General features: G+C 50.8%; 1 protein-coding gene across 14 annotated transcripts in view; it reads right to left on the reverse strand.

Moving 5' to 3' along the window:
• Nucleotides 1–27,608, reverse strand: part of RALGPS1 (Ral GEF with PH domain and SH3 binding motif 1) — a 273,366-nt gene that overhangs the window by 160,891 nt on the left and 84,867 nt on the right. For 11 of the 14 annotated variants that reach the window (XM_032308501.1, XM_032308499.1, XM_032308496.1 and 8 more), the window contains 3 exons: nt 12,190–12,273; nt 7,140–7,229; nt 4,394–4,486 (listed from right to left, as the gene is read on the reverse strand). In XM_032308501.1, the coding sequence (XP_032164392.1) occupies nt 4,394–4,486; nt 7,140–7,229; nt 12,190–12,273 (267 nt within the window). The remainder of the gene's footprint in view (nt 1–4,393; nt 4,487–7,139; nt 7,230–12,189; nt 12,274–27,608) is intronic. The other 3 variants (XM_032308506.1, XM_032308495.1, XM_032308502.1) reach the window with 2 other exon arrangements.

The raw sequence follows: 27,608 nt of genomic DNA on the forward strand, positions 1-27,608 counted from the left end.
TCCAAACTGCAGAGCTTGAGGACCCCGTTCCCCCAAGTGTCTGCAGTGAGAGCCCCCCCTCCCAAGAGGCTCCCTTTCCAGGTCCCCACCCTGCAGACCAGGCCTCCTGACCCATTGGCCATGATTTCCCCTTGCTGCCGCAGATGAGGCAAACTGCCTGAATCGATTCAGTAGGAAAGAGCAAATCATGACAGGAACATGCAGAGCCAGCAGAGTGTGTGTGTGTGTGTGTGTGTGTGTGTGTGTGTGTGTGTAGCACATGACTATAATTACTGTAAAGAGTGACTCACCCAGACTCCAGGAATTCTATACCCCCAGGTGACTCGTGAGTAAGTCAGTCTCCTCCTGGGACCACTCTGACCAGAGAAAAGGTTTCACCATCGTCCTAGTTGCTCGGGCCCCAAACCTAGAAATCCTCTCCATTCCTTTCTTTTCCCCCTCTCCAACACCCCACCACACAAACCCACCAGGTCTGCCTTCAGAATGCCTCCCCCATCTGTTTCCTCCTCTCCCGTGTCCTGCCCCTCGCCAGCCCATGCCACCCCGGCTCGCTCCTGGATGCTGCCCGACCTCCTGATCAGGCCCCATTTCCCATCCTGGCCCCTGCACTACCCGCCCAGTTTGTTTTCCACACAGTAGCAACCGTAATTTAAAAGAAAAAAATGAGGGACGCCTGGGTGGCTCAGTTGGTTAAGCAGCTGCCTTCGGCTCAGGTCATGATCCCAGCGTGCTGGGATCGAGTCCCACATCAGGCTCCTTGCTCGGCGGGGAGCCTGCTTCTCCCTCTGCCTCTGCCTGTCATTCTGTCTGCCTGTGCTCGCTCTCTCCCCCTCTCTCTCTCTGATAAATAAATAAAATCTTTAAAAAAAAAAAAAAGACAAAAAATGAAAAGCAGCTGTAAGCCAGATCATGTCCGGCGCCGGGCACTCAAAACAGAACCTAACTCCTGTCCTGAGCTGCAAGCCCTTTGTGATGGGCCAGAGCCCACCCATGGCATCTTGCATCAATCTCCCGGCCCACGGTGCCCCTGCCACACCAGCTCTGAGTTTCCCAATGGCACCCCGTGTCTTCCTGCTGTGGGTCTTCGCACTGGCTGCAACCCCACCCTGGCATGGCCGGCTCCGTGTCACTCAGGCCCAACTTAGCACGGCCTTACTTCTCGGAAAGGCCTTCCCTGATGCCCCAGGCTCCAGCACACCCCAGTCGCTCTTTCTCACACCCGCCTGTCCTGGTCTCCTGTGTCACTCCTATTCCCATTGGACAGCTCTTTGCTCACTGCCTCACACACTCAACAAATGTTTATCTGTCACTTCTTACACCAGCAAGACGGGACACGTGTTTATCTTCCCTCAATAATGTGTCTGTCTCCTCTGAACAACCCAAAAGCCCATAAAGACGGGGCCCTTAACCGTAGCCTTGAGGCCTGGCATGGAGGAAGCATTCGGTAAATATTTGATCTGCAAAATGAGTAAGAGCCGCACGGTAGCACGTACTTAGGAAACCAGAACTGACCGTTTCTGTCTTGCTCACGTTGCAGGGCCTTGAGGCAGCCAGTACTCTGGAGAGGCCCCAGTGCTGGGATGAATCAGACCCTAACTGTGTTTCTCTGGGCCAGCAGAAGGTGACTCCCTCGCTGTTTGCACACGAGTCAGCATTTACTAGGGCCTACTGTGTGGGAGCCTGTGCTCAGTGTCGGTCTCCGACCCATCCCCAGTCCCTCAGCTGTGGGCACCCTGCAGCCAGCCACGGACAGGTCAATGGGCTGCCCTGCCTACAGCTAAGGACCAACTGGCCCTTGCTCAGGTCGTCCATGGTGCAACCAAGGGGCGGGTGTCTGCCCACACCCGGAACTCCCTTCTGTCCAGGTTTTCCAGGTTTTCCAGATTTCCAGGGCTTCAACCACCCCAGGGACAGCACTCAGGGCGTTAGTCACACGCTGCCCCGGAGGGCTGGAGTGCCAGCCCCATTTCCCAACGTGTGTGCCTCTTTCTCCCTGCTCTGGGCCCCGCCTGATTCCAAGATCAGGCTCTACCACCAACAAGCCATCCAGCGCACTGGCCAACAGCACGGACTCTGCACACCGGCAAGGCACGGTGCCATCACACCGGCTCTGGCACTCACCAGTCCTGGGACCTCTGTCAGGCCACCACACCTCCTAGAGCCTCAGCTTCCCTCTCTAAAAAATGAAGACTCGAGGGGTACCAGGATGGCTCCGTCAGTTAAAACGTCTGACTCTTGCGGTTTCGGGCTCAGGTTGATCTCAGGGTCGCGAGACCACGCCCCACATCAGGCTCTGCACTCAGCGCGGAGTCTGCCTGGGTTTCTCTCTCCTCCTCCCTCCACCCTGCCCACCTCCTCCTCTCTCTCTCTAAAACAAATAAATAAATTTTTTTAAATGAAGACTGTAAGAGCACTAACGCTCTGGGCTGCAATGGCAGTGTCTCCTGTGTTCCTGCTCCTCCCTGCTCTGTGGGCCCCTGAGGTCTCCCCAATACCAGGTGAAGGGAAAAGTGAGGAGAGGGGAAACAGCTCTTTTCTGGCAATACTTCAATGGCCAATCTCAATACCAGAAATAATGGCAAATGAAGGAAAAGATTCAGCGCCCCAGACGTAGACAACGCAAACAACAAGCAAATACTCAGCTGGGCACCAGGGATACAAAGGAAGATCAGACCTCACCACGAAAGAAGGCATTCGCAGCAAGAGGAAGACAGGGGACAGAAGCACAGAGTAGAAGTGCTGGGGGCTTGTAACCACAGGCACGGGGAGAGTGTCGGGAAGAGATGCAGCCACCTCTGTCCCCTAGGCTGCGGTGATCAGGGTGAAGGTGATAAAGGCGGAACGGGGCCCCTCCATTTCCCACTGCTCTGTGCCAACCACTGTCCTCGGGCCAACAGGACAGGTTGGGCGAGAGGTGGCCTGCAAGACTCCCTTTCTGCCCTCACCAACTATACAGCTTCTGTGGGTCACGGAGGGTCACCACATTGCTGACGGCGAGGTTTGTGCATGCTGAGATTCATAATTCATCTGAGTCCACACGCAGCTCCCAGCAGCTCAAGAAACAAGAAGAGCATCTAAATAATGGAAAATTCATTTGAAAAAGACTCTCTAGGCAACTTTTGAAAAAAAGCCTCATGGCTCAGATGGACACAGGGACTCACAGGCCTTGGCAACAAGAGGAGAGACCGGCGGCTTCCAAATTTGCTTTCAACCTCGCAAGCCACTGCTGAACTGAAATCCACCCGGGAGTCCAGCCCATCAAACCGAGGCACACAGAGCTGCTCTGGTGGAACCAGCCTCCTCTTCCCCAGCCCCTGGGGTTCCACAGAACCCTTGGGGCTCCACAAAGCACTGACATAAAACCACTCCTCTAGGCCAACCTCTGAGTGCGCAGAGGGAAACAAGTCCCACAGAAGTCACGCTCTGAACAGCGGCTGAGCGCACCCCCAGTGTCTAACTCCAGGCTAAGACGTCTCACTCCACTTTGCTAGAGCTAAGTCTATGGAAAATAGCAATTTAAAAAAACAAGCTCATTTCTGATCACCTACAACATAATCCCTAAGTGTTTTAAAGGCCCCTGAATTAGCCAAGTATGAAACTGAGCCCAGCCCTGCAGACTGGCAGAAAGAAGTTCGGAAATGAGTTGCAGAAGCACAGCTCACAATTCCATATAGTTCCCTTCAGTTCTGTGGGACATAAACAGGTCTTGAAAGGCTTGGGCTGTGTGGCTGTGGGAGACCCTGGGCCAGGAGGGCCAGGAGGTGAATGCTAATGAGCTATGGAAACAGCAATTACTTCCCCCATGTCAGGCACTGTGCCAAGCTAAGGAGGATAAAGAGGGCTGAGATATTTTTAAAGTATTTTTACAGCAGAAAAACTTTCCTACAAACTCAATTATATAACTATCAGACTCCACCTCTAAGCTGAAATTATCCACGGCCTTCAGGAATAAAAACAAATCAAAACCCTACTTTTCTCTACAGGAGGGCCACAGGTTTCTCCAGAGAGCCTCGTAGCTCTATGGCCAGCAACCCAGGGCAGCTGCGAACCATCAGCCCAGAGACCTTCCCAAGGGCAGTTTAGAGCCTGTCAGAGAAGAATGCCAGCCAAGTGGAGGGCAGAAGTCATGTCATTGACCCAGCCACTACGCGTGACGTTATTTGTCCAGGAAGGTCCACTCGAGGGGGCTCTGGCCCCAGCCATGTTGGCACCCTCCTAACTTCCTCATCCCAAAATGGGGCTGAGGTCCCTGAAGGAGACAGGAGGCCCAGGGATCCCATGGTAATCCTCTGTGACCAGCAAAGGGCAGACAGTCAGAGAAAGCCTTCAGGGGCTTGAGGAATAAAGAATTTCACCAGAGAAATGAGAGTTAAAATCAAAGGCATTAACTTACAGCCCAGGTTTTTGTCAGCCTGAAGATGGGTGCACTTTGTAATGCTGATACCACAGACATGAGAGAATGAAGGTTGTTGAGTTCTAGAAGTTTCTGAAAAAAAGATATGGAATAGATTATTTTGCTGCTATAAACAACAGAACAAAAACATGTTCAAGTGTTACCAAATGTTGTCATATTTATGAAATTCGATTATACTTAAAAATATCTCATGTAGAAAATATAGTTCTATGGAGTTCATAGAAACCATATGCTTTTTTTCTAAGTTGTCAAAAGGTGAGTTTGCATCTAGAACACTTGCAAAATTTTATAAGCTGACTAGTCTGGCTGCTGGACAGAAACGTGGCTCGGGATAAGGTTTGATAATGTCCTTAATGTTCTTTTTTTAGATGAATCGGAACTGTCCCAAAAGGCTTTTATAAACTGAAGCCTCGGCTGTGCCAGCAATATCCACGTGGGTCTTCTATGACTACCTTACACCCAGAACAAGAGGGCCCGAGGAAAAATGTCACCAATCTGCATGGCCCCCACCCCCAACATTAGGAAGACAGAGCTCTGGCTTTTTAGTCACTTGACTGTGCTCCTTTGAGCCAGACCCCACGCTGGTGAGAACATTTGGATTCAATTCAGTCTCACATGAGCTCCTGACCATGGAAGAGAAGCGCAGGGGACACGGCCGAGAGGAAGTACAGAAAGACGTTCTAGGTTGGCACTGAGGGAAACCTGGTAACGGGACTGGGGTCCCCTTCTCATTCTTGGGAGCCAGTGAAATTTGGGCCAGAGAGCAGGCTCCACAGAGCCAGGAGACCTGGTTCCAATCCCCGCTCCCAATCCCCGTGTGTCCCAGCGAGCTGCCGAGCCTTGGCATGCCGGCGCCTACAAGGAAGGTAACCAAGGCACGTATGCTATCTGGGATGGTGTGTGCCAAGTGCCAGAGCAGCACCTGGCTCTGGGGGAGTGCTCTGTGCCTGTGGGTAAGACTCCCCCCTGCCTGCCCCCTCACTTGTCTTGGGTACTACCAAACACAGATGCCTTTCCTCTAGTATGACTCTCCTGACCCTGTTCCCAAATCTAGGGAGCTCGGGGCCCCTGCCTACGTGTTCCCACAGCAGTCTGTGCATCTCCTTAGCACACTGGCCTGTAGTCACTTTGACCTGCTTCTCTCTCACCCTGGACCAGGTGTTCCCCGAGAGCAGGGGTGAAGCTGTACCTGCTGTCATATCCCCAGTGCCGCATATGGCGCACAATAGGGCCTAGTGAACGAACGCCCTCGTGTCTAGTCCTTGCAGCTCTGTTCCTTCTCAGATCTCTCCTTTACCACACAAGTTAATACTTCCTTTCATACATCTTGTAACAATCTCTAATTGTTTCCTGTGTGTAATAACAGATTCTCTGAGAGGACTGAATTTCATCCTATGTATCTGAAAGGCTATGCCTGTCACACAATTTCTTTCCGAGCTGAAGGTCCCCTGGGAGGTCCTCTGGGAGCTGGAAGGTCCCTCTAATCCAGCCGTCTCATTTTGCAGAGGGGAAACCAAGGCCCCGAGGAAGGAGGGGTCTGCACAAGAACAGCCTCAGGGCACAATGCCAGAGTGATGAGCCAGCACTGGAAGATGGCAGAGGTTAAGGTGGGACCGGCTTGGATTCCTTGGACAGGCACCGCAAACTCCATTCCAGAAAGCACCAGTGGCCCGGAACTTCACCCCGCTTTCTCTCCTGGCCCAGCATGAACGCACTGACAGTAACAAGCATCATTAAGCCCAGCCCCAGCACAGTCCCAAGCGCTTCCGAATGCACACGGCATGAAAGTTATCTGCTGCTCCTGACATACTTCTGGATGGATGCCCTTAACTTTCCCATGAGGGCAGCACAGCAGCCCCCTGAAGGCAAAGAGACATGCTGCAGCTCGCTCACTACAAGGCCCTGGGCATGGCCGCTCACCTCTCTAAACCCCTCTTCCTCCTCTAGAAGTGGGAGAATAACAATGTGAACATCGAACACAATCAGTTCAGTAGAGCACCTGCTGTGATGCCTGGCTCATAAGGACATCAGTACAGGTCAGCGGGCCCAGGGTCTGGGTGGGAACACAGCACGTGCACACAGCACACGGGCAACCAATCAGAACAGCAGTGTGCTGCCCGGCTGCAGGCACGCCCTGTGGTCGGCAGAGGCGTAAGGGTAGGAGCTGGCAGAGTGATGAGAATGGCCAGCATCAGGGAAGAGGAGGGAAAGGCAGGATACAGACCTAAGCCCGGGGCTCAACAGCTGGCAAGGACAGAACCTATCAGGGCAGGGGGTGGGAGTGGGGAGTGGGGGCCTAGGCCTTAAGCTCAGGATGGCAGTGGGGTGAGCTCTGCGGATCATGGACAAGACTGCAGGAGGTGATGGTACCACAGAGCCCGGCAGGGCCCTGGACCTGCTGAGTGTGAAACAGGAGGAGGCATGGACCCCAGAGGGAGCCCCCAGGGTCTCATAGAGAGTCTGAAGAGCCAGCTAAGGAGAACGGTTGACTGCCATCATAACGGGTAGAGGGCTACACCACCATGCGTGCAGGGGGCGGGGATGCCGAGCAGGCAGGTAGGCGGGTCTTCCAGCCTCGAGAAGTCAGGTCACAGCTTCTGTTTGAACCCAGTCCAGTACACCCAGAGCAAGGCAGCTCTCAGAGTACTGAGGAAACACATTCCGCAAGAAGGACGGAAGGAAGGGAGGGAGGGAGAGAGGAAAACATAATAACGAAAGAGCTTACCTTGGCTATTTTCACAAAATGGCTCAGGATTTCTGCCCTTATTTTTAAAGTCTGTGCTGTTAGAATTTCTCGAACAACCCAAAAACTGACCTGTAGAGTCAAATACACACACACACACACACACCAGAGAAATGGTTAAGCCCTGGACCACCCTCGTCACCCTCGCCCACCGCGGGGGGTCAGGAAGCTGGAGGAGCGCAGCCCGGGGTTGCAGGTGGCGGAGGGGTCCTTTACGACACCCAGCCCTGCAGGTGGGTCCCTCCTTCAGCACCCCCTCTCGAACACACACAGCGATGCCGAGAGACAAGTACTTTCCTCATCACCCGGGGGAATTACTGGGCCTCCACAACATATGAATCTCTCTGAAGCTGTGGCAGGAAATTTTGAGATGATTCGGACAGATCCCTGCTCAGAAGGCTGTCAGTTGTGGGGAAACCATGGCCAGGGTGTTGGATGGATGGATCGACAAATGGCCAGACAAACACATATGTTCACTGGCTGTACCACTGTGAGATCTATATCCCCAGCCAGACCTCAACTGAGTAGGATTCACCAAAATTTGCACAATCATAACAAATTTAATTTTCTAGGAGAGGTTCACCCAATAATTTAAATGATATGCAAGTGTCTTTCAAAGACCCATAAAGCAAGGCAGGTGAAGGGACATGTTTTTCTGGAGACCACCGATGCCAAAAGGACATGACGGTACTTTGGGTTCAGAACATTATTCATGCTTCAAAAAAAGAAAAAAGAAAAGAACATTATTCATGCTTGACCTCTCACAGAAATCAACATCCCCAAGCCCCTGAATCCTTTTGGGAACAAGCAAGTTGTCTCCCAGGGTATAGCGGACTCACATGACACCTCAGTACAACACAGAAGGGGCTCCGTGCCAAGAAAGTCTGGGAAGTGGTTACTTTCTTGTTTATGTCTCGCTACTGTAACAACAGTGCTGGGTGACCCACGGATGCCCAAAGGTGGGAGGACAGCACAGCCGAGAGAGAGAGAGAGCTAAGCCGAGTACAGGGAGGTGTGGAGTTGAAAGGAAGGCAAAGGCATCTAAAACCTCTGAATTTTACAAATTAAAATAAAGATAGTCCAGAGTTAACAAAGCACCTTTACTGCGGCAACTAGATTTTTTTCTCTTTCCTGAAAGTCACTTTTCAACGAGAAAACAAGAATAACCAAGAACCAAAAATTTGCTTTTTATGTTAAGTAGGAATATTATAGAAAAGTTTTTTCCGCGTAATTATCTGTGGTTGCCTCCAGGACATGCCTGGGTTTCCATAGAATCATTTTTTCCAAGGAATTACCTAAAATTAAGTTCAGTCTCAAACGTTTACTAGCCAGTTACGGAAGAAAGATTTTTCTGGACATCAAATGATATGCCCATAAACGTTATATTTTAATACATGCACATTTTTATGCCACAAAAACTCAAGTGTGATAGTTTATATGTATAATTTAATAGATTCCTGCACGCCAAAAAATCACACACGTTTAAGGCATAATTATGGCACATGGCAGGGTCGACACTGATCTGCAGTACTCGGGTGCGGAGGCAACTCCAGGTCAATTCAACAGACTTTTGTGAAGCCTGTTCTGTGTGCAGGCTCTAGGCACCATGAGTCGACACTTGGCCCTTGCCTGATACAGAGGTGACCAGAGGAGGCAAGATCCTCCCGAAATCCCATGGCAATCCTGGACGCAGAAGTTGTTCAACCGAAGCGGACTGGAACACAGGAGAGTTAATGGTAGAGGAAGGTCTGCTGGAAGAGGCAGGCCTTTAAAGATGGGTGGACTTCGAGCAGATAAAGATAGGATTGGTGTATGGCTATACACACCACGACCAGGGAGGGCTGAGCGGACCGACTGGTCTGGTGTTGCAGGTGCTCTGTGGGGTCAGGGTAGAGGGCGAAATCAAAGCTAGGAAGGGCACTGAAGGCCAGATGATGTAACACCAAAAACTCAATCCATGAAAAAAAACCTGATAAGTTGGGCTTCATTACAATTAGACATTTCTATAGTGCAAAAGATGCTGGTAAGGAAATTAAAAGATGAAGCACAGCCTGGGGAAATACTTGCAAAACATATATCTGATGTACGTATTATATTCAAAATAGACACTTAAAACTCAACAGCAAGAAAACAACCCAACTGAAAAATGGGCCAAAGATCTGGACACCTGACCAAGGAAGTACAAATAGCGATAAAGATGAAAAGATGCTCAACATCATTTGTCATTGGGGAAATGCAGAACTCTGTGTACGTGTTAGAACGGCTAACATGAACCGGTCAGTGAAGGTGCCGGCTGCCGGCCAGTACCTGGGGCAACACACACTCTCGCTCCATTACCGGCAGGAGTACAAAATGGCACAGTCCAGCACTTGCACTCCTAGATATATACCCAGCTTCTTTGAAATCATATGTCTACACACACACGCGTGCACACACACACGCACGTGTTTCTAGCGACTTCGTTCATCATTGCCAAATACTGTCCTTCTCCTCTCTTTGCACAGGCAAATACCAGTTAGTTTTAGGAAAGATCTATTGTCTATGTCTAGGTCCACTTTTTTTTACATACATAAAAAAGTTCCAATTGTTCCAGTACCATTTTGTAAAATGTCCCCCATTGGGACAAGTTCAGATATATATATATATATATATATACATATATATATATATATATAGTCAAATTCTCAAAAAAAGGCATAATCCAAAAAAGGCTGAGCATTTCTGAGCTCTACAGTGAACTCCTTGGTGTTGAGCTACAAGCCTGGCCCATAACACATGCTCAGTGAATTTGTCTGGGTCCTTCCATCCCTCTATGAGCAAGATGAACAAATCCCAGGGGACTCAGATCCCACAGAGAGGCAAGCAAGCCCACAGAGTCTGACCAGGACCCTGGCTACTGGGTTTCTGGTTTGGCCACAAGAAGCCTCAAATCCGCGGGCAACCTCCTTCCAATCAGTTGATCTTCACGTTCCCTCTTATTTTCCCCCAAAACGTTGAATGTTTACTCCATGCCAGACACTGCACTAAGAGTTCTTCATATACCATTTCACTTAATCTCCACACCAACTCTGCAAGGTGAGTCCTATTATTATTCTCACTTACAGATAAGGAAACTGAGGCTTGCAAAAGGTAAGTGACCTGTTTTCCTTATCTACAGGCTGATGGGGAGCCTTGTTCTCACAGAGAAAAGTCTGCCAGGAAGGGATGCCGATCAGTTCATCTCAGAGAAAGCAGCCCCGGTGGCTGGCCAGTTTCCAAAAGAGTGCTACAAGGGCTGTGTCCAGGAGCTGCTCACTCGGAGTAGCTGACAGGCTGGCAGCAAGACCATTTCTCGAAGCATTCTGTTTGGGAAAATGCGACTGCACTTCTGGCTCACTTCACCCACTTGGTCTGATCTGGACACAAGGCAGTCATGCGCAGAACGAGCTGCCCCGCCCCTGCCAAGCTGACCTGGCCTCAGCGTGCAAGACAGATTACATCAGAGCCCCCAGCAGCCCTCCTCCGGGAGCTCTGCGGCTGGTCAGAGGTGGGACTGAGCTGGCTCCCAGTCAAATAGTTTTGTGAAGGAAACTCTGAATCCTCTGATAGCGTGTGCACATCTGTTTTATTTTTTAAAGCCTAAGCTTGGTTGAAAAGGGAGATTTTGAAAAGAAAGAAAAAAGAAACAAAAGGCTTCAGAACTTCTCTTTTCAAAACAAACAGGTACATACAGCCCCTACTCCCAATGCATCTAGACCCTTCCTAGCTCCTATTAGAGCAACAATAGTGCTAACTCCAGTGTCAATCTTCAGATGAAAAGCCGTTGCCTCTTTGAGGCTCCCTCATCCTTGGGTGGCAGCCGAGGCTGGGGAAGCCTGGAGAGGGCTGGGCAGTGGTGATGCACAGGGCCCGGCATTTCTGAGCAGGGAGGCCCAGCTGCAGGGAGGGCCCAAAGGGAACCTAGGCCCATCACCCCAAGGTCCAGTCACGCACACTACACAATCTTGAATCCACTGCCCTCATTTGAAACCAGAAAAAAACAAGAAAGATGAAAAGCTGTCAAAAGCACCATTTGGGGGTTGGCCCACCCAAAAGGGGTCTTACAGGGTAGCTTACTAGCAAAGATCACATTCTGGCAGACTGGCTAAGAGGCCAGAAGTCCACTACCCTTAGTTGGCCCAGGCCCCCATCATCCTTCCCTTAAGAGGGGGTGTGGATCTTCATACCTAGAGCAAAGGCTCTGGTTGGAACAAGTCAGTTTGCAGCAGGATGTGTGAGGCCAGGGGCCTGGCTGTGAGGCACTCAAAGAAATTCAACTCAACAAGTGTTTTCTGAGTATCTCATTGATTCATTTCACAAGCATTTACTGAGGGTCTCTCTTACCCTGGACATTAGGCAAGGGGGCGGGAGGCACAGTGGTGAACAAGACAGAGCCCAGAGACTGGCATAGAAGGGGGAGGAGGAAGAGCTCCACAGAGTGAGCAGAGATGAGCAAAGGGCCACACGGAGACAGAAGCACAGGGTTCAGTGAGAGAACGTGTGACAGCAAAGACCTCACACAGGCTGGAGATTCACAGAAAGCTCCCTGCAGAAGTGACATTCAAGCTGATCAGACTGGGAGCTGAACGGGGAGGAAGAATTCTGAGCTGAGAAGACGGCACATCTGGGGGCCTGAGGGGACAGAGATACGGTGCGTCAGGGAAGAGAAGGAAGGCCGGCCAGGATGGGATAGGGGAAGGGACAAGGGATGGGGCGAGAGGGGTGGATGAAAACCTGACCCACTGTGCAGGACCCTGCAGGGCAATTAAGGTGCTGGAGCCTCAGCTTGGGTGGAACTGGAAGCCAATGAAGAGATTCAAACCCTGAAAGATGGTTTCAGTTCCACCTGCTGTGAAAAAGGACTATGCAGGCAAAGAGGACTGATGGGCAGAGTGGTTTGGGAAGAAGGGTTTGGACCTGTGCCAGGTGCCTGTGACTGAACCCTAGCAGGGTGCCCAGTCCACAGGGGACACCTGTGCTACCTGCTCAGGCACATGCAAGGGGTACTGCTCACCTGATTAAACCTCCGGGTAAAGGCCACGACGTTGGGGGCGAGACTATGTTTCTCCTTCTTACTCCATCCACAGCTGGCAAGTTCCTAGGAAGCACAGAGTCAATTTCAGCAGTGATTCTTTCTAACCGGGAGGCAAAACACAGCAGGACATCTAACTGGAATGTGGACACGGACGTGGGGAAGGGCCGAAGCTCTGGCCATCCCTTTCTTCACCGGGATGGGTGAGGTTCTCCTCTGGAGAAAAGGGCTGGATCTGGAGATGGAGGTGCAGCCTGGGAACCCCACTCCCCAGGTGAGGATGGGAAGTCGGATAGTCTTCTCCATAACCCCAGCCACATTTCTCAGGATTTCTGTGCCAAAAATACCCTTAATGGCAAACTGCCTCTCTGCCAGCTCCCCTGGGACCAGAAGTCCCTTCTGAAAGCAAACTGTCTGAGAGAGGGCATAATGTGTTAGCTAGCAGGATCCTCCCGGTGAACTTAGAACTTAAAATTAAAATATGGCTAAAGGATCTCAGAGCTCATTGGCCATGTGACAGCCTCCATTCCTAGAATCAGAAAATGTCCTAGCCCAAGCCCACTGCAGTCAGAGAAGCTTCTGGAACTACCTCACACCCCTTCCCAAAGTCAGCCCCTCCCCTATCTTGTACAACCAACATTTGGCCAGAAGGAGAGGCTGCCTCTGACATCTTCTTCAGGGGCTTGTCTCTTCTTTCTAGAAGGTTTAATGTTACATTCTGAATCACCAAATTACCTAAGTTTTACCTATCAGTGAGGCTGGTTCCTACCCAAGGGAGCTAATGGGAGCACTTCACCAGGACGACTTGGGGTGCATAAGGGAACCAGGGAAAACCCATTACCCAATGCCCAGCATGTTCAGCTTGTGGCATGGGGGCCCTGGCAAAGAATGGAAGAAAGGAGGCAGATTAAATCTCTCCACCTCTGAGTTATAAGCCCTCCTTTTTAATTCATATCAGGCCTTGCTATTATTAACAGCACTTTTTTGCCACACACCTGGAACTTTAATAAGGTCATTAGTGAGAGCCAACTGCCCACCAGCTGGAACGGGGGTCTACTAGCAAGTCTGGGAGGGCAGTGGGAATGGCCAACAAAACCTGCGGGCTGAGCAGCTGTGCCCAAAGTGCAGTGCCCTTCGAATGCTTCTCAGGACCCAACTATAAGCCTCAGACAGGCGGGTGCTGTGCGAAGGCTGGCTGGAGGCAGTGGGCAGCTCCCGACACAAGACCCCATGGCCTGCACCTGGGAGCTCTTGGACCTGGGAGCTCTCGGCCAGGAAGCCAAGGCTGTGCCCACGGCTTCTCTCGAGACTGCCCCCTTTCTGCAAATGCACCATCCTCCTCCAGGCCACCCACATGGAAGACATGGCCATTCCGGACCCTGCCAAGTCCTTCGCACCTTCAGTGTAGACCTCAGTAACAGCAATGACAAGGACGCCAACTAGGGCTGCCATTCAGCAAGATCCCCGATGGGGCAGTCAGGCGCCGGCCTCGTCACGCCTCCTGTCGCCTCACGCCACTCTCACCGTCTCCGGTTAGCAAAGAGGAAGGGCTCAGGATTTTTCCTCTCGAAGGAATACCTTGATCTTATTTCTTTTCTAATGTAAGCATGACTCTCTTTAAGATGTAGGATTTACCTGTTTACCATGATTCTTCCTGTTTTGAAAATGTGTATTCAACCTGCCTCAGTTACACTGACTTCTCTCTCCCCTTTAGAACATACACACAATTGCTTCTGCAAATGGGTATCGATGCCCTTTCCAAGTTAAATTATGAGAACAAGAGCAGTCTTCCTCGTGGATCCCAGAACCAGTCCTGGGAAGGTATGGGCTACAGTAAGATCGAAAAAAGAATTCATTAACCTGGCAACCAAGGACGGGGGCATGGCTGTCGCCCAGTTACTGGCTGATAGTTGCTCCTTCTGTTTTTTTCCCCAAATTCTTTAATACCCAGCAAAAGTTATAAACGTATGTGTGTGTACACATGCACACATTTTAATTACAAGTACACAGTTAATTAAGAGTCTGTAATCTTACGTAGAATTAGACAGACTCTGCCTCCACACACCAGCTGTGTGATCTTCTCAGGCACTGTCTTCTCAGAATCTCAATTTCCACATCTTAAAACGGGTATGACACTGTAATAACTAGGAAGCTCAACACGATTAAATGAGATTAAGACATTCAGAGCACACAGTACGGAACAAGTCCTCAGTAAAGGTTATCTCCCCTCCCCTCCGAGGGTCCCACTGCTGTCAGACTCAGCGCGAGCTCCAAACAGCCCTTCCTTCCCTCACACAACGCTCTCGTTGGGATCATAAATTATTAATAAAATCTATTACTGTTTCTCTCTCACTTTGCTGATGTCATGCACACAGGAACCAAAGCAAGAACTTAATACATCTGCCCTACATTTATTTGATTAGAACATTTCACTTCTTGGGTTTTGACAATTCCCTAAAGAACCTTTTGCAGTGAGAGACACGTAATATTTAAAATTAAAGCCTCAACAGAGTAAAACATTATGTTTGAGGGGTTCTTTGATGAAATGGATGGAGCAAAGGCCTTAAGAGCCAGAAGACCCCGGTCTGAATCCCAGCCCGGCCACATGACTCCCAGATGACTCCAGGCAAGTTAACCTCTGGGGCTGCTGGTTTCGTCGCTCATCAAACAGGGACACTGAAATCAACTCCACAGACTGGTGCCAGCGACTGAAAGAGGGAAAGCCTGGCAGAGGAGGTGACATGCAGGGCACGGGTCTGGCCCCCAGCGGACGGCAGGCAGCATTTGTTGAATGAATGGCGTAGGAGCGTTCCTCATACTCCCAAATTCAGGGCAGAAAGATTTATCAGGATGTCAAAAGAAATAAGACCATTCTTTCTGCACTAAAACAAGTCCTGGGCCCAACCTCCTTGGCCCTGTTCCTCTTCTGTGTTTGGCCTTATAGGATTACAAGAGATTCCATCTGTGTGAAGTGGGTTTGGAAAATGTGAAGTAATAGAATAAAACTCTTCCAGTCACTAATGCCTAAAAAAGGTCTATGCTATGGAACTGATCTGAGTGTAATTAAGTTCAAATTGACCAGAGGAGACAGGGCTGGTTCTAGAAGGAGCCAAGGGGTGGCCCCACAGCCCTGGTGAGTGGGCTGCCACACGCCCCCTCCCCCGGGCGCCAGGGCCCTGATCTCGCCTAGTCTGTCCTCGGCTCTGAGTTCTCTGCCGAGGTCAACGGGATGTGAAAGCAGAGGAGTATGAGCCTGTGTGTCCTTTGCCAGCTTCCTCTGGGGCCTCTCTTCTTTCATGCGGATGCTCCCTGGCTTCATCAGGGACAAAACAGAAGCTGTGAGAAGAAAACTCTCTGCTACCAAATGTGCAAATTCACCTGTGCCCTCTCCCTTCCTCAGCTTCAGGGGAAGAGAGACCCTTTCCTCTAGGGGACCTGCTCTCCTCCTGGGCACTGGATCCCATCGCACCCCCTGCTCAGAAGCCTGCCCTCCAGCCCTCTCTCCCCCCTTCACCCCCTTCCTGTCCATGGAGAGCAGTAACAGGAGGATGATAACAGCGAGGGCAGTTACGATGAAAGACATCTTTTCCAGGCCTCCGGGCTCCTCTGGCTCCTACTCTTTCTTCTCCTTCCCAGTGAATTTCCTGAAAGGACAATCCGTACCGCTTCCTTCTCCACCTCCTTCCCACCCCCTTCTCCACTGACACTGCTCGGTCCTCCACGGGTGACAGCCTCCTGGCTGGGCAGCCGCCCGCCCCTTCCCACTCCCTGGCCCTGCCCTTCAGCACCATATTCTCTGGCCACCTTCTCACTGTCTCACGATCGCCGTGCCCGGTCCCATTTTCTGGTTGCTTTCTTCTGTTCCGGCACTATCCACCACTTCCACCGAAATCTGTCCACGGTCTTCTTCTGCCCTGTTCTATGTCCATACTCCTCCCCGGGAGCCCACCTTTACTGCCATGGCTTCCACCGCACGTCTGTGCCCAGCCTGGGGTTCTCTCCTGAGCCCCAGACCAGGATATTTAGCCACCTCCCGGCCACATGCTCCTTGGTACCCCACAGGAACCTCAGCGTCAGTAGGCCCAGAGCGCAAAGGAGTCTGACCAGCTGCCTTAAATTTAAAAATGTAACACGTGAGGGGCGCCTGGGTGGCTCAGTGGGTTAAAGCCTCTGCCTTCGGCTCGGGTCATGATCCCAGGGTCCTGGGATCGAGCCCCGCATCGGGCTCTCTGCTCAGCAGGGAGGCTGCTTCCTCCTCTCTCTCTCTCTGCCTGTCTCTCTGCCTACTTGTGATCTCTCTCTCTGTGAAATAAATAAATTAAAAAAAAAAATGTAACACGTGAGATTCAATTAGACACTCATTCTGGGAGTTGAAGAACAATGTTTATTACAAAGAAACTGGAAACAATTTCTAACTGATACAAAAACTTTTTCTTAATGCAAGCATTCCTAGGTGACAGCAAGAGTCACCACTGCGTTAGGCTCTCCCTGCAAGCTTCTTGGGGCCACACTGCCAGGAACGCCCCCAAGAGCTGCCAGTTTTGTGTGTAGGAGTTTGGCGGTCAGACCGTGTCTGGGGTTTGTGAGGTAAGGCCCTGGAAGAGGAGACCGGGGGAGTGGGCCAAGTCCTCCCTGAAGACACTACAGGACCCAGGCCACAGGAAATTGGTGCTAACACATGGCCCTCCCACACAGGTGCTTGATCCTGACTGCAATCTTTTCCAAATCACATTCTTGAAACACGTCCCCGTGGAACATGCACCACTTTAAGAAGTCCTATATGTGACCTTACAGAATACGACCGGCGGCCACCGGCCAAGGGCCCCACATCACCATTTTTACTCCCTCTTCCACCCTCCATGTTTCTCCCCATTCCTCCTGTTCTAATATCTAGAACAATCTTCAGAAGAACTGGTGGGACAATCACACGTAGCCAAAGGAGCTCTAAAAACATCCCAGGGAGTAGATGACCCACTGAGGCTGTCAGCGGGGACAGTGCCAGTTCCGGAGCTAGGGGTGGGGTCTAAGGAGTAAGGCATCTTAGGGCCTAGACTCTGGTGACATGATTAAGAACAGGCAAATAACAGAGTGGCTGCCATGTCCTTCAGGGCCTGCCAGGCCTTGTCACCCTGCAGGAAGCAGGGTGTGTAGTAGCCAAGGTGTGTGACATCCATAGGCTCCTGGCGTGGAAGTGGGGGTTCTGGGGCTGGAGGCAGGGATGACAGATCCTCCATGGGGGCTTCCGACCTGGAGCCCAGCAGTGGGGCTGGCGCTGGTCTTAGGAGTGAGCTGGCAGGGCACAGTTGTACAGAGAGAGACTGCGGAGCCCAGCAGTTGAGGAGGCAGACGGACCACGGCTGACCTACAGCCACTGGCTCTGGGACCCTGAGCAGGTCACTTCCACTCCCAGGGCCTGACCTTGCTCTTCTGAAAACTGGCAGGATATCACCTCTCCCAGAGAAATTTTAAGGGGTAAGTGAGGAGATATTTGCGAACTGCTTAGCATGATGTCTGATACACTGTAAGTACTTCCAATGTGCTTCTTAAATAAATAAAATAATGCTCAGGGGGAAAGGCAGCACAGAGCGGATGGGAGCAGGGACAGGTGATCCAGGCCAGGGGAGACCCTGCAGTCTGGTGGGGTAACACCCAGGAGAGCAGTCCCTGGGCAGCAGGACTTGCAACTAGGCCAGGGATGGGGGTCAAGGCCCAGCCAGATAAGCAAAAACAAGATTTACTGAATACCAACTTTGTGCCAGAAACTGTGTCACACTTGACACGCGCCATCTCACGTCATCCTTACAGGACCCTCAGAGCAGGTGCGGCTGCTACCACCTTCAGCTTCTAAACGAAAAGCAACATCGCGAGTAGGTGTATTAATGTGCCCAGGCCACACACAGTCGGTGACAGTGGCAGCATGAGCCTGTCCTCGCCAAAGCCAGGCCAGAGCTATGGGCCTCACGGGGGACTCCAGCAGGCTCCCGGCCTCAAGCAGAGTGGGTGGTGTGCAGGAGCAGACCAAAGCAGAGGCTGGGCTGAGAACAGCAAGGCGGCCCGGGGGGCTGGAGCGGAGCAGCGGAGCAGTGGAGCAGCCGGAGGAGAGGTGGTAACAAAGGAAGCAGGCGGGGCGGGGGAGGGGGGGGGGGCGGGGGCTGGTCATCGTCCAGCCTGGGCAAGAAACGACTGGAGTTTATCTTACCGGGTGGGGTGGGAAGGCAGTGGAGGGACTGGGTATAGGCAGCTCCCAAAGCCTCACACACGTTAGGTTTTATTGCCCTGAGAACATGAAGGAGAGAGTGGCAGAGTGGACGTAAACTCGCTCTTCCGCTAGGCTAGAGTCTAGTCCGCACTGTACTCTCATACGCGGGGTATGGTTTTCTCACAGGAGGGCAAGTCACTTCAGTAATTTGAAATAAAGACCAGCAGGGGATGATGTGTGTATGGAGGAGGGAGGGAGGCAGGGCCCCAGGAGAAATGAACACGGGGCCCTCCAGAAGGCCTCAGAACCCTGGCTGGCCAAACCACAAGAGCAGGAAGGAACCACTGGGGACAAATGGGCACCTTCTTTGGCATCAGAGCGTGTGTCTCGTGGGCAGAGATCACTGAACAAGTACCAGCAGGTTATTCTTCCTCAGCTTGCAGTCCTACTAACGTCTACAGAATAACAACTCCCAACCACCGCTGTTTCATCAACTCCTCAAACTACTGTCTGTTCCGGACACATGTAGATTAAGGGTCATGAAGATGATGCAAATTTCCAAAAACATCCCCCCGCCAGGGCTAGTACTGGGCGGCTCTGCACAATTAGAACCAGCTGTCAACGCAGGGCAGCAGCCAACTGCAACCCTGCGAACAGTTCCCCGTCCACGTGACAGAGAAAGGGACCCAGTGAACAGAATGGAAAGCAGCCACTGGCAGCTCTGCTCACCCGGATTCCCAAGCCCGACAGAAGGCCCACGGGGCCACCCGCTCCTTTTCCACTCTTACGCTGGGGACTACGCTCAATTCCCTTTCTCCATATTCTCGGGAAATGCTTTTCCCAAGTAACAGTATTCAGATGTTCGCTTTTAAAAAAACAGTACACTTTGGCTTTTTTGATTAGGGACCCAGTAGATGTTCATGACAGAAAACCTAGACAACACAGAAAGCTTAGAAGAAAATGTAAACCATCCATTAGCCTAAAACCCAGAGAACACCGGAATTTAGACTTGGACAATAAGAACAACAACTAATATTAACTGAGTGCTTTACTAAGCGCCACATACGCCACACCGTCCATCTGCTTGTCCACTGTGAATCCTCACAAGCCCGGGAGGTAAGTACAATTACGGCCCCATTTTGCAGATGAAGAAAGGGAAGCCTAGTTGGAAGCATTAGGCAGTTTGCTCCAATCCTCACATATGGTCAGCGTGAGAGGCCAGACTCAAAGCCAGGGGTGTCGGCCTCCCAAGCCTGGCCTCTGAGCCACAGAAGGTCCCTGTCTAGAGGGCGGCAGCCATGACGCAGGGGCACACACATGCACACACACCACTTGCTGTCCCGAAAATCGATCTTCCGCCACGTCTGTGACTGCAGAGCCTGCCGCCGCCCTCACATCTTCCCGTCCCTCCATTTGCAGAGTTCCTGCGACACGCATGACACCTCCTAGAAACAAGTCATCCTCATTGTCCCCTGTGGGTTCCCCTCTGAGTTCTAGATGGAAATTTTAGCTTGTCCTTTCACTCTGCTTTGGTTTTCCATGTCCTCTGCTGCTCACCGTTCCCACAGCAGTCTGAGTTCGGGAATCACGTTTTTCGGCACAAACAGATCCTTCCTGATCTTGATCCTCAAGTGCCACGGGGTCACCCTGAACACTGCTGGGAAAGCGAAATGAAATTTCTGGAAGTACCTGCTTCACGGGAAGACATAGGCTCAGACCTAGACTTCACACTGCCTTCCATTTACTGGCCAACTAAAACTTTTCTGTGTCTGGTGAGTATGTTAAATACCACGTCGGAAACTGGAAAATTTAACTCAGACAGTCCGGGGCCACATGATTTTACCAGTGAGTCCTCTCAGACTTTAAAGGAACACCAAATTCTCATGCTAAATAATTTATTTAAGAGCACAAAAAGTAACGGGAAGCAGCCCCAAACCGTGACACCCAACAAATACAGAACAAGGGGGGGTAGAATGAGCCCCACATGATCTAGAAGGTGTGTCTAAGAAATACAAGAACAAGCTAATATTTTGAAGACTATTAACATAATAACAGCACATCAATAAATCAAAGAAAAAAATGTGATATAATCCTCTCAGATATTGAAAGGTAATTAGTAAAATGCAACATTCCATTTGAGATTTTTTTTTTTTTAAGATTTTATTTATTTATTTGACAGACAGAGATCACAAGTAGGCAGAGAAACAGGCAGAGAGAGAGAAGGAAGCAGGCTCCCGGCTAAGCAGAGAACCCGATGCAGGGCTCGATCCCAGGACCCTGGGATCATGACCTGAGCCAAAGGCAGAGGCTTTAACCCACCGACCCACCCAGGCGCCCCTCATTTGAGATTTTAAAAAGAAAAAAACCAGTCAGCTGGTTAAGCTGCTGACTCTTGACTTCAGCTCAGCTTATGATCTCAGGGTCATGAGATGGAGCTCTGTGTCAGGCTCCGTGCAGGGTGCGAAGTCTGCTTGAGATGTTCTGTCTCTCCCTCGGCCCCTCTCCTCCATTCACAGGAACTCCCTCTCTCTTTCTCTCTCAAATAAATAAATAAACCTTTAAAAAGAAAAAAAAGAGTCTTAGAAGCTCAGTAATATGTATCTCAAGCCAACAGCCATCATTATAGCAAAGAGAAGAGAAAGCCTGCAGGAATTTGAATTACAAAGAGAAACAGGTGGTACGGGAGGTTCCTTGTCTGAACCACAGAACACAGAAGATGATCTGAGCAGCTTTCTTCTTTCTCAGCAGGTTGGTACCTTCATTACCTACAATGGACCTTCAGGCATTAAGCTTGACTTTCTCGTGATTTCTGGTTGAGGAAGGCCTACAAGCTATAGCCCAGCACTGGTCAACAGAAATGTCACACAAACCATGTATTTTAAATGTTCTAATGCCACATTAAAGAGGAGGGTGTGGGGGGAGGTGGGGGAAAACAGGTGAAAATAACAATTTATTTTGTTTAATTCAATACATCCAAAATACTTTCTGACCTGTAATCAGTATAAAATATGACAAATTATGATGAGATAGCTTGACCCTTTCTTTGAAATCTGGTCTGGTTTTTACACGTATGGCACATTTCAGTTCGGACTAGCCAGATTTCAAGTGCCCAAGAGATGCATGCAGCCACCATTTTGGTCAAGAGAGTTCTCACCAATGTACAAAGGCACTAAATATATACAATACAATGTACAAAGACACTAAAATATAAGGTTTACTGGGGTGCCTGGGTGACTCATTCCGTTAAGTATTTCAACTCAGCTCATAACCTCAGAGTCGTGACATCAAGATCCATGTCAGGCTCTACACTGAGCGTGCAGCCTGCTTGAAATTCTCTCTCTCTCCCTCTGTCCCTCAGCCCCCCACCATGTTTGCTTGTGCTCTCTCTCACTTTCTCTCTCTCAAAAAATAAAATATACGGTATACTCATTGAAAAGGAGGAGTCAGGGCAGGAGAATGGAAGACAAGCCGAGAAGCCCCATCAGTGGGGCCAGGGTGAGATGGGGAGCCAAGACAGACAGCTGAGAACCACAGAACAAGGTCACCCCAGGACACGCAGGGAGACTGAAGGGGGTGACAACCCGCACATGACTGCCCCAGATTCTTTATGCCCCCCTTACATAAGGTCTGTCCCCACCTACACTCTCCATCCCCCCAAAGGGAGCTGGGGCTTGTCACTAAGCAGCTAGATAGGTCCGGCCACAGCTGTTAGAAGGACTCAGGTTACAGACAGAACGACATAAATTCAAAAAAGGCAGAGAAAGACACATGCAGTTCGCACAGGCCATGTCGTGCGTTCATGGGGACTCTCGAAGTCAGGAGTGCTGGGTTCTAATCTCAGCTGTGCCTGAAACCCCTTCGAGACTCCGGGCCAGTCCTATCCTCTGTGGAGGCTTGGTGTCCTGTCTGTAAAATGCAGTGGCACCGGATGGTCTGTAAGTTCCTCCCAGTTCCCCCATTCTGTGAGCAAAGAGAAGCAGAGGCCCATGTCTGGCTTGATATAAAAACACTATTAAGTAAGACCTGCCTCTGGAGACTGCGTGACTGCAGTGGTTTTCCTTCTCCAAGTGTTCGGAGGGGGTGTGAAGAGGCTGAGGCTGAGAGGCAGTTATGAAGGGGTAGGACGCTCTTGGCCCCACAGGGACGGAGTGGACATGACAATGTGGTGAGGCAGGAGACAGGAAACAGCTGTGGGGGAGGCGGGCCGGGAGCAGATGGGGGCTCACGCGCAGAAAAAACACAAATGACCAGTGCAAACGCGGGTTCCAGAAAGACAGAAGGGGAGGGAGCAAGAGAAAGGGGAGAGGGAAAAGGGAGGGGAGGAAGGAGAGGAAGAAGGAAAGAAAAGAGAGGGAAAAGACAGAAAAAGGCATTCCAAAGCAGAAGGGTTCAGCTGCAGGCCGTCTCTACAAGTGGGGTGTGGCCGGCGAGAGGTGCACACAGACGGAGCAGGGGAGGTAGAGCCGGCCAGCGAGCTGTGCAGACAGGAGAGAACTCAGGAGAGGGAGAAACGAACGGGTAGCACACGTGAAGCATCCCACATGTTTTCCATGCCCCTGACAAAAAGCAGTCTCGGGGCGCCTGGGTGGCTCAGTGGGTTAAAGCCTCTGCCTTTGGCTCAGGTCATGATCCCAGGGTCCTGGGATCGAGCCCCGCACTGGGCTCTCTGCTCCGCAGGGAGCCTGCTTCCTCCTCTCTCTCTCTGCCCTACTTGTGATCTCTGTCTGTCAAATGAATGGATAGACTCTTTAAAAAAAAAAAAAAAAAAAAAAGCAGTCTCTGAGGGGCGCCTGGATGGCTCAGTGGGTTAAGCCTCTGCCTTCAGCTCAGGTCATGATCTCGGGGTCCTGGGATCGAGCCCTGCATCGGGCTCTCTGCTCAGCAGGGAGCCTGCTTCCTCCTCTCTCTCTGCCTGCCTCTCTGCCTGCTTGTGATCTCTCTCTCTCTCTGTCAAATAAATTAAAAAATCTTAAAAAAAAAAAAAAAAAAGCAGTCTCTGAGGCTACACATCAGGAGCACTCACGACTGGCTGGTCGGACACCGAGGGGCCAACCCTGGCCACCTAACACCTGGGACTCATCTCGGGAGGCTTAGACCTGCATCGTGTGGCCCCGGCTCTCACCAGACAGGAAGAAAACACGGCGGGAACAGACTGAGCTAAGCGACCAGGGGCCTCGCGGCTCCTCCTCATTTTACAAGGCAAGCAGGGTCCTTCCAGACAAGCTCAGTAACATCCCCAGCCGGAGAATAATAGTAATAAAACAACAATAATAATAGTAGTGAACAGCCTGCTGACAGTGTGCCAGGCACTAAGCTAAAAATACTTTCCTTACAGCATGTCTGTGCTCTTGAACGATGGCACCCATTGGGAAGGGCTATCATTTTTTATTTCAATCATTTCTACACCCAGTGTGGGGCTCAAATTCATGACCCCAAGATCAAGAGTCACATGTTCCACCGACTCAGCCAGCCAGGGGCCCCAGAAAGGGCTTTTATTGTCCCCAGTTTACAGGCAAGCAAAACTGAGATTCAGAGAGGGTAATTAACTCATCCAAGGTCACACAGTAAATAAATGACAAGACTGGGATTCAGATGGGATCTGCATGACTCCAAGATCCAGACTCTTAGCCACTGTGCTCTCAGCCTGGCCAAGCACTGTTACCATGATCTTAGGCCAACATTTTGAATAATCCTGACTGAGGATCTACAAAGTGGCCAGCACTACAGCGGTTACAACATAAAAAAGACAGGAAGAGAACTCACTACCAGGTACTGCTGTTTCCTAACTTCTAGGTAGTGTACAATGTACTTTCACCTACTTTATTTTGTTTAAGCTTTAAAACCATTTTTTAGTGTTCTCCGGGCAGTGTTTAATCAGGTATACTCGAATGTAAGACAAATTTCTTCATAAAACAAAATATTTTTATTTATTTGACAGAGAGAGACACCCCAAGTAGGCAGAGAGGCAGGTAGAGGTGGGAAGCAGGCTCCCCACTGAGCAAAGAGCCCAAGGCGGGGCTCGATCCCAGGACCCTAAGATCATGACCCGAGTGGAAGGCAGAGGCTTAACCCACTGAGCCACCCAGGTCCCCCAAAACAAAATATTTTTATATGCTTAGAGGTTTCTAAGCCCCCTTGTTCCAGACAGCAACAGAAGCAGCTCCTTCTTAGCACTCTGTCAAGAAGATAATATTTTAAGCTCTGCAGAACTGTGATTTCTTTTGTCATTACTAAAATTAATTTCATGTCTGTTTTTATTTTCTTATTACTATAGCTGACATATAATGTAATATTAGTTTCAGGTGTCTAGCACAGGGATAGACAATTTGACACATTCTACCCATCACTCAAATATACATCACCACGGTGGGCTAGTCACCATACAATCTTATTACAATATTACTGACGATATCTCCTCTGCCAAACTTATAGTTTTCACTCCTCCATTTTACAGATAAACCCTCTGAGGCTCACAAAGATGAAATAATTTATGCACGTTCATCTAGATAGCAAACGACAGACACCAGAGCCTGAGCTTTTAACACAAAAAGGTCCCAGAGGGAGACTGAGGAATGAGCTAAGACAACCGGACAGGGACAGGGGCTGGACAGGCTTCATTCAAAAAAGGCTGATGCGGGTGGGAGCAGCTACTGTAGAAAATGATGAGCCTGGAGGTGGCACAGGAGCCCAAGGCTGTCCCGGGCCTCAAGACATCCCCCCCAGCTCCTCACGGCGCCAGGCTGACTGCAAAAGGGGCCATGGGTAAGCGTTCACTCACTTGCGACTTTTTTTTTCCAAGCCATCACACTGAAACAGTCTTCTCCCCCACCCACAGTCACTTGCTTTTTGATCACAAGCAGCTTGAAGCTCCTGGACAGAGCAGGATTTGGGGAAACAAACCAAGACTTTGATAAATTCCAACAAGGCGACACAGCGCGATGTATTACAGCGGTGCCGGGCTGTGCTGACATTCCAGCCGTCTGATGATGACCACAGACGGCTGCTGCACAAGGAGACCGGGAGGAACCAGGAGGAACGGCTCTTTCAGAAAGCTGTTTCCTCTCCTGAAAGGCTAAAAGGAAAAACCAACCTTTCAAATGTTTGATCTATACAGGGATACTTATTTAAATTAAGTGTGAGGAAACCTTTCAGACACTAAAGCCACAAGCAAGCCTCTGAAGGCATGAAACCACCTTTTATAAGACTGGAGTGAGACCGTGGCTTTGGTCCCACCCTCAGGCCTGGCCAGCCTCTCGAAGCTGTCCCCAGCCCCCATCTAATCAGTAACACACAGCCAGTCTCACCCAATGCCTTCTCCGTGCCGCGCACTGTGAAAGGCTTGGGGACCAGGTGTTGAACAGGCATGTGCCTTCCAGTAGAGAAGACAGACAGTGATTATGAACATGTTATGAGGCACCTAAGGACAGATCAGAGTGCGACAACCATGTACCGGGAGCTGGCTTAGCTGAGGAGCAGGGACTCGCACTGAGTCAGTGACAGAGAGGACAGTCACAGAGAAAAGCAGGCGCACAGGCCTGGGGGTAAATCCAAGGACCAGGGCAGAAACCAAAGCTGGTCTGAAGCAGAGGAGTGAGTGGGGAGGGCTGGGAGAAGGGCCGGGAAGGGACGCACCGGGCCTCACTCGGCCTGTACTCCCATCTTACAGACGTGTTCTGAAGAGACTCAGTGACGTCTGAAGAGGTTTGAAGAGGGAGAGGTTTGAAACCTGCAGGGTGGCCGGTAGAGCAGGATGGGGCAGACGTGGGTAAAGAGCTGTCCTCGGGGGCATGAGCGCGTACAGGGAGGACGCACGGCAAGAGGCAGCCCGAAGCTGGGAGGCAGCACTGGGGAGAGAGACGGGAGGCTGGGAGACGGAAGCGGAGAATGTGAGAGACAGAGGTCGCCCACGACAGACACCACGGTTTTGGCCCGATGGGTCAGGCCCCAGCAGGGTTCCAGGAAAAGAAACAAAGATCTGGTTTGGGGTACGCCATGGCCAGACTTTGGCTGCTGCTTCTTCAGTTTCTTGAAGGAAGCACAGCTCTTCCGGCCTTCTGACCAAGTCCCAAGACTGGGCATGGCATTCACGGCTTCCATACTTTGGCCCCCTACCGCCAGTCTAACTTTCCACACACCCTTCCCTCTCCTTCGTTCTAGCCAAACTAACCTGCTACTGGTCCCTGCACGTGGCCACTTTCTTCCCAATGGCCTTACCTGTGTTCAAGCTGCTCCATCTCCCTCGAATGCCCTTTCTCCTGATCTTGTGTCCAAATCCTACAAATCCCTGCGGGCCACAAACAAAGAGGACCCCCTCCAGGATGCTTTGCCCACTGCCCCAGCTAGAAGTACTGGCTCACTTCCCACATACCACTTAGTCTATCCCCTTTAATGTGACCCTTAAAATTATTTATAGAAATTTCCCACCTTTCCCATTAGACTAGGGACTCCTCATTCATCCCGAAGTCCCTGAGAACACCAAGCAGGGAGCATCACGTGTGGTAAGTGCTGGACAAGTAAATACTAAGCATGGAGCCCGCTAGCCCCAGCAGGCCCCAGGATGCCTCAGCCAGCACAGCAAGGCTGTTTGGAAGAACACCTCTTCTGACTACATTCAAACCTACAGCTCCATTCAGAGACCTGAGCTATGTGGCTCCCTCCAGCCACCACACAGATTCAGCACCGCAGCTGGGACCGCCCAGTCCTACTCTGGCCACCCCCACATCAGAGGGCAGCGGTTTGGCACCTCCCACAGCCTCACCGTCACCTTCAGGGGTCACCTGGGGTCTGAAATGGACTGTGGGGACGCTGCAGGCAAGGGCTGGCCAAGAGGAGAAAAGGGAGGCCGAGGAGCAGGGCTCTGCCCCACAAACTGGGGCAGGGCTGGGGAAAGACGGTGCGAATCTGCCACACAAGGAAGGGCCCGGGGAATAACATTTTGAGAGCTTCCTCTCTCCAAAAAGTTTATCCACAATGCAGAGGGAAGGAAAAGGAAAAAAACCAAGAGATCACTTCTCATTTTATGAGTAGGTTTTATCCAAGAACCTCATATTTTCCACTGAAGGAAAAGCCAATCTACATCTAAACTTTCAAAACTTAACTCAAGAGCAAGAAACAATCTTCAGCCATAAATTAAAAGCTTGCTTTAAACTCTCATTTCTCAGGAGAGTCAGGGCTTCACAGCCCTCCATGCCCCAGAAGTTGG

This window comes from Mustela erminea, chromosome 12, assembly GCF_009829155.1.
Source record: "Mustela erminea isolate mMusErm1 chromosome 12, mMusErm1.Pri, whole genome shotgun sequence".
NCBI classification, from domain to species: domain Eukaryota; kingdom Metazoa; phylum Chordata; class Mammalia; order Carnivora; family Mustelidae; genus Mustela; species Mustela erminea.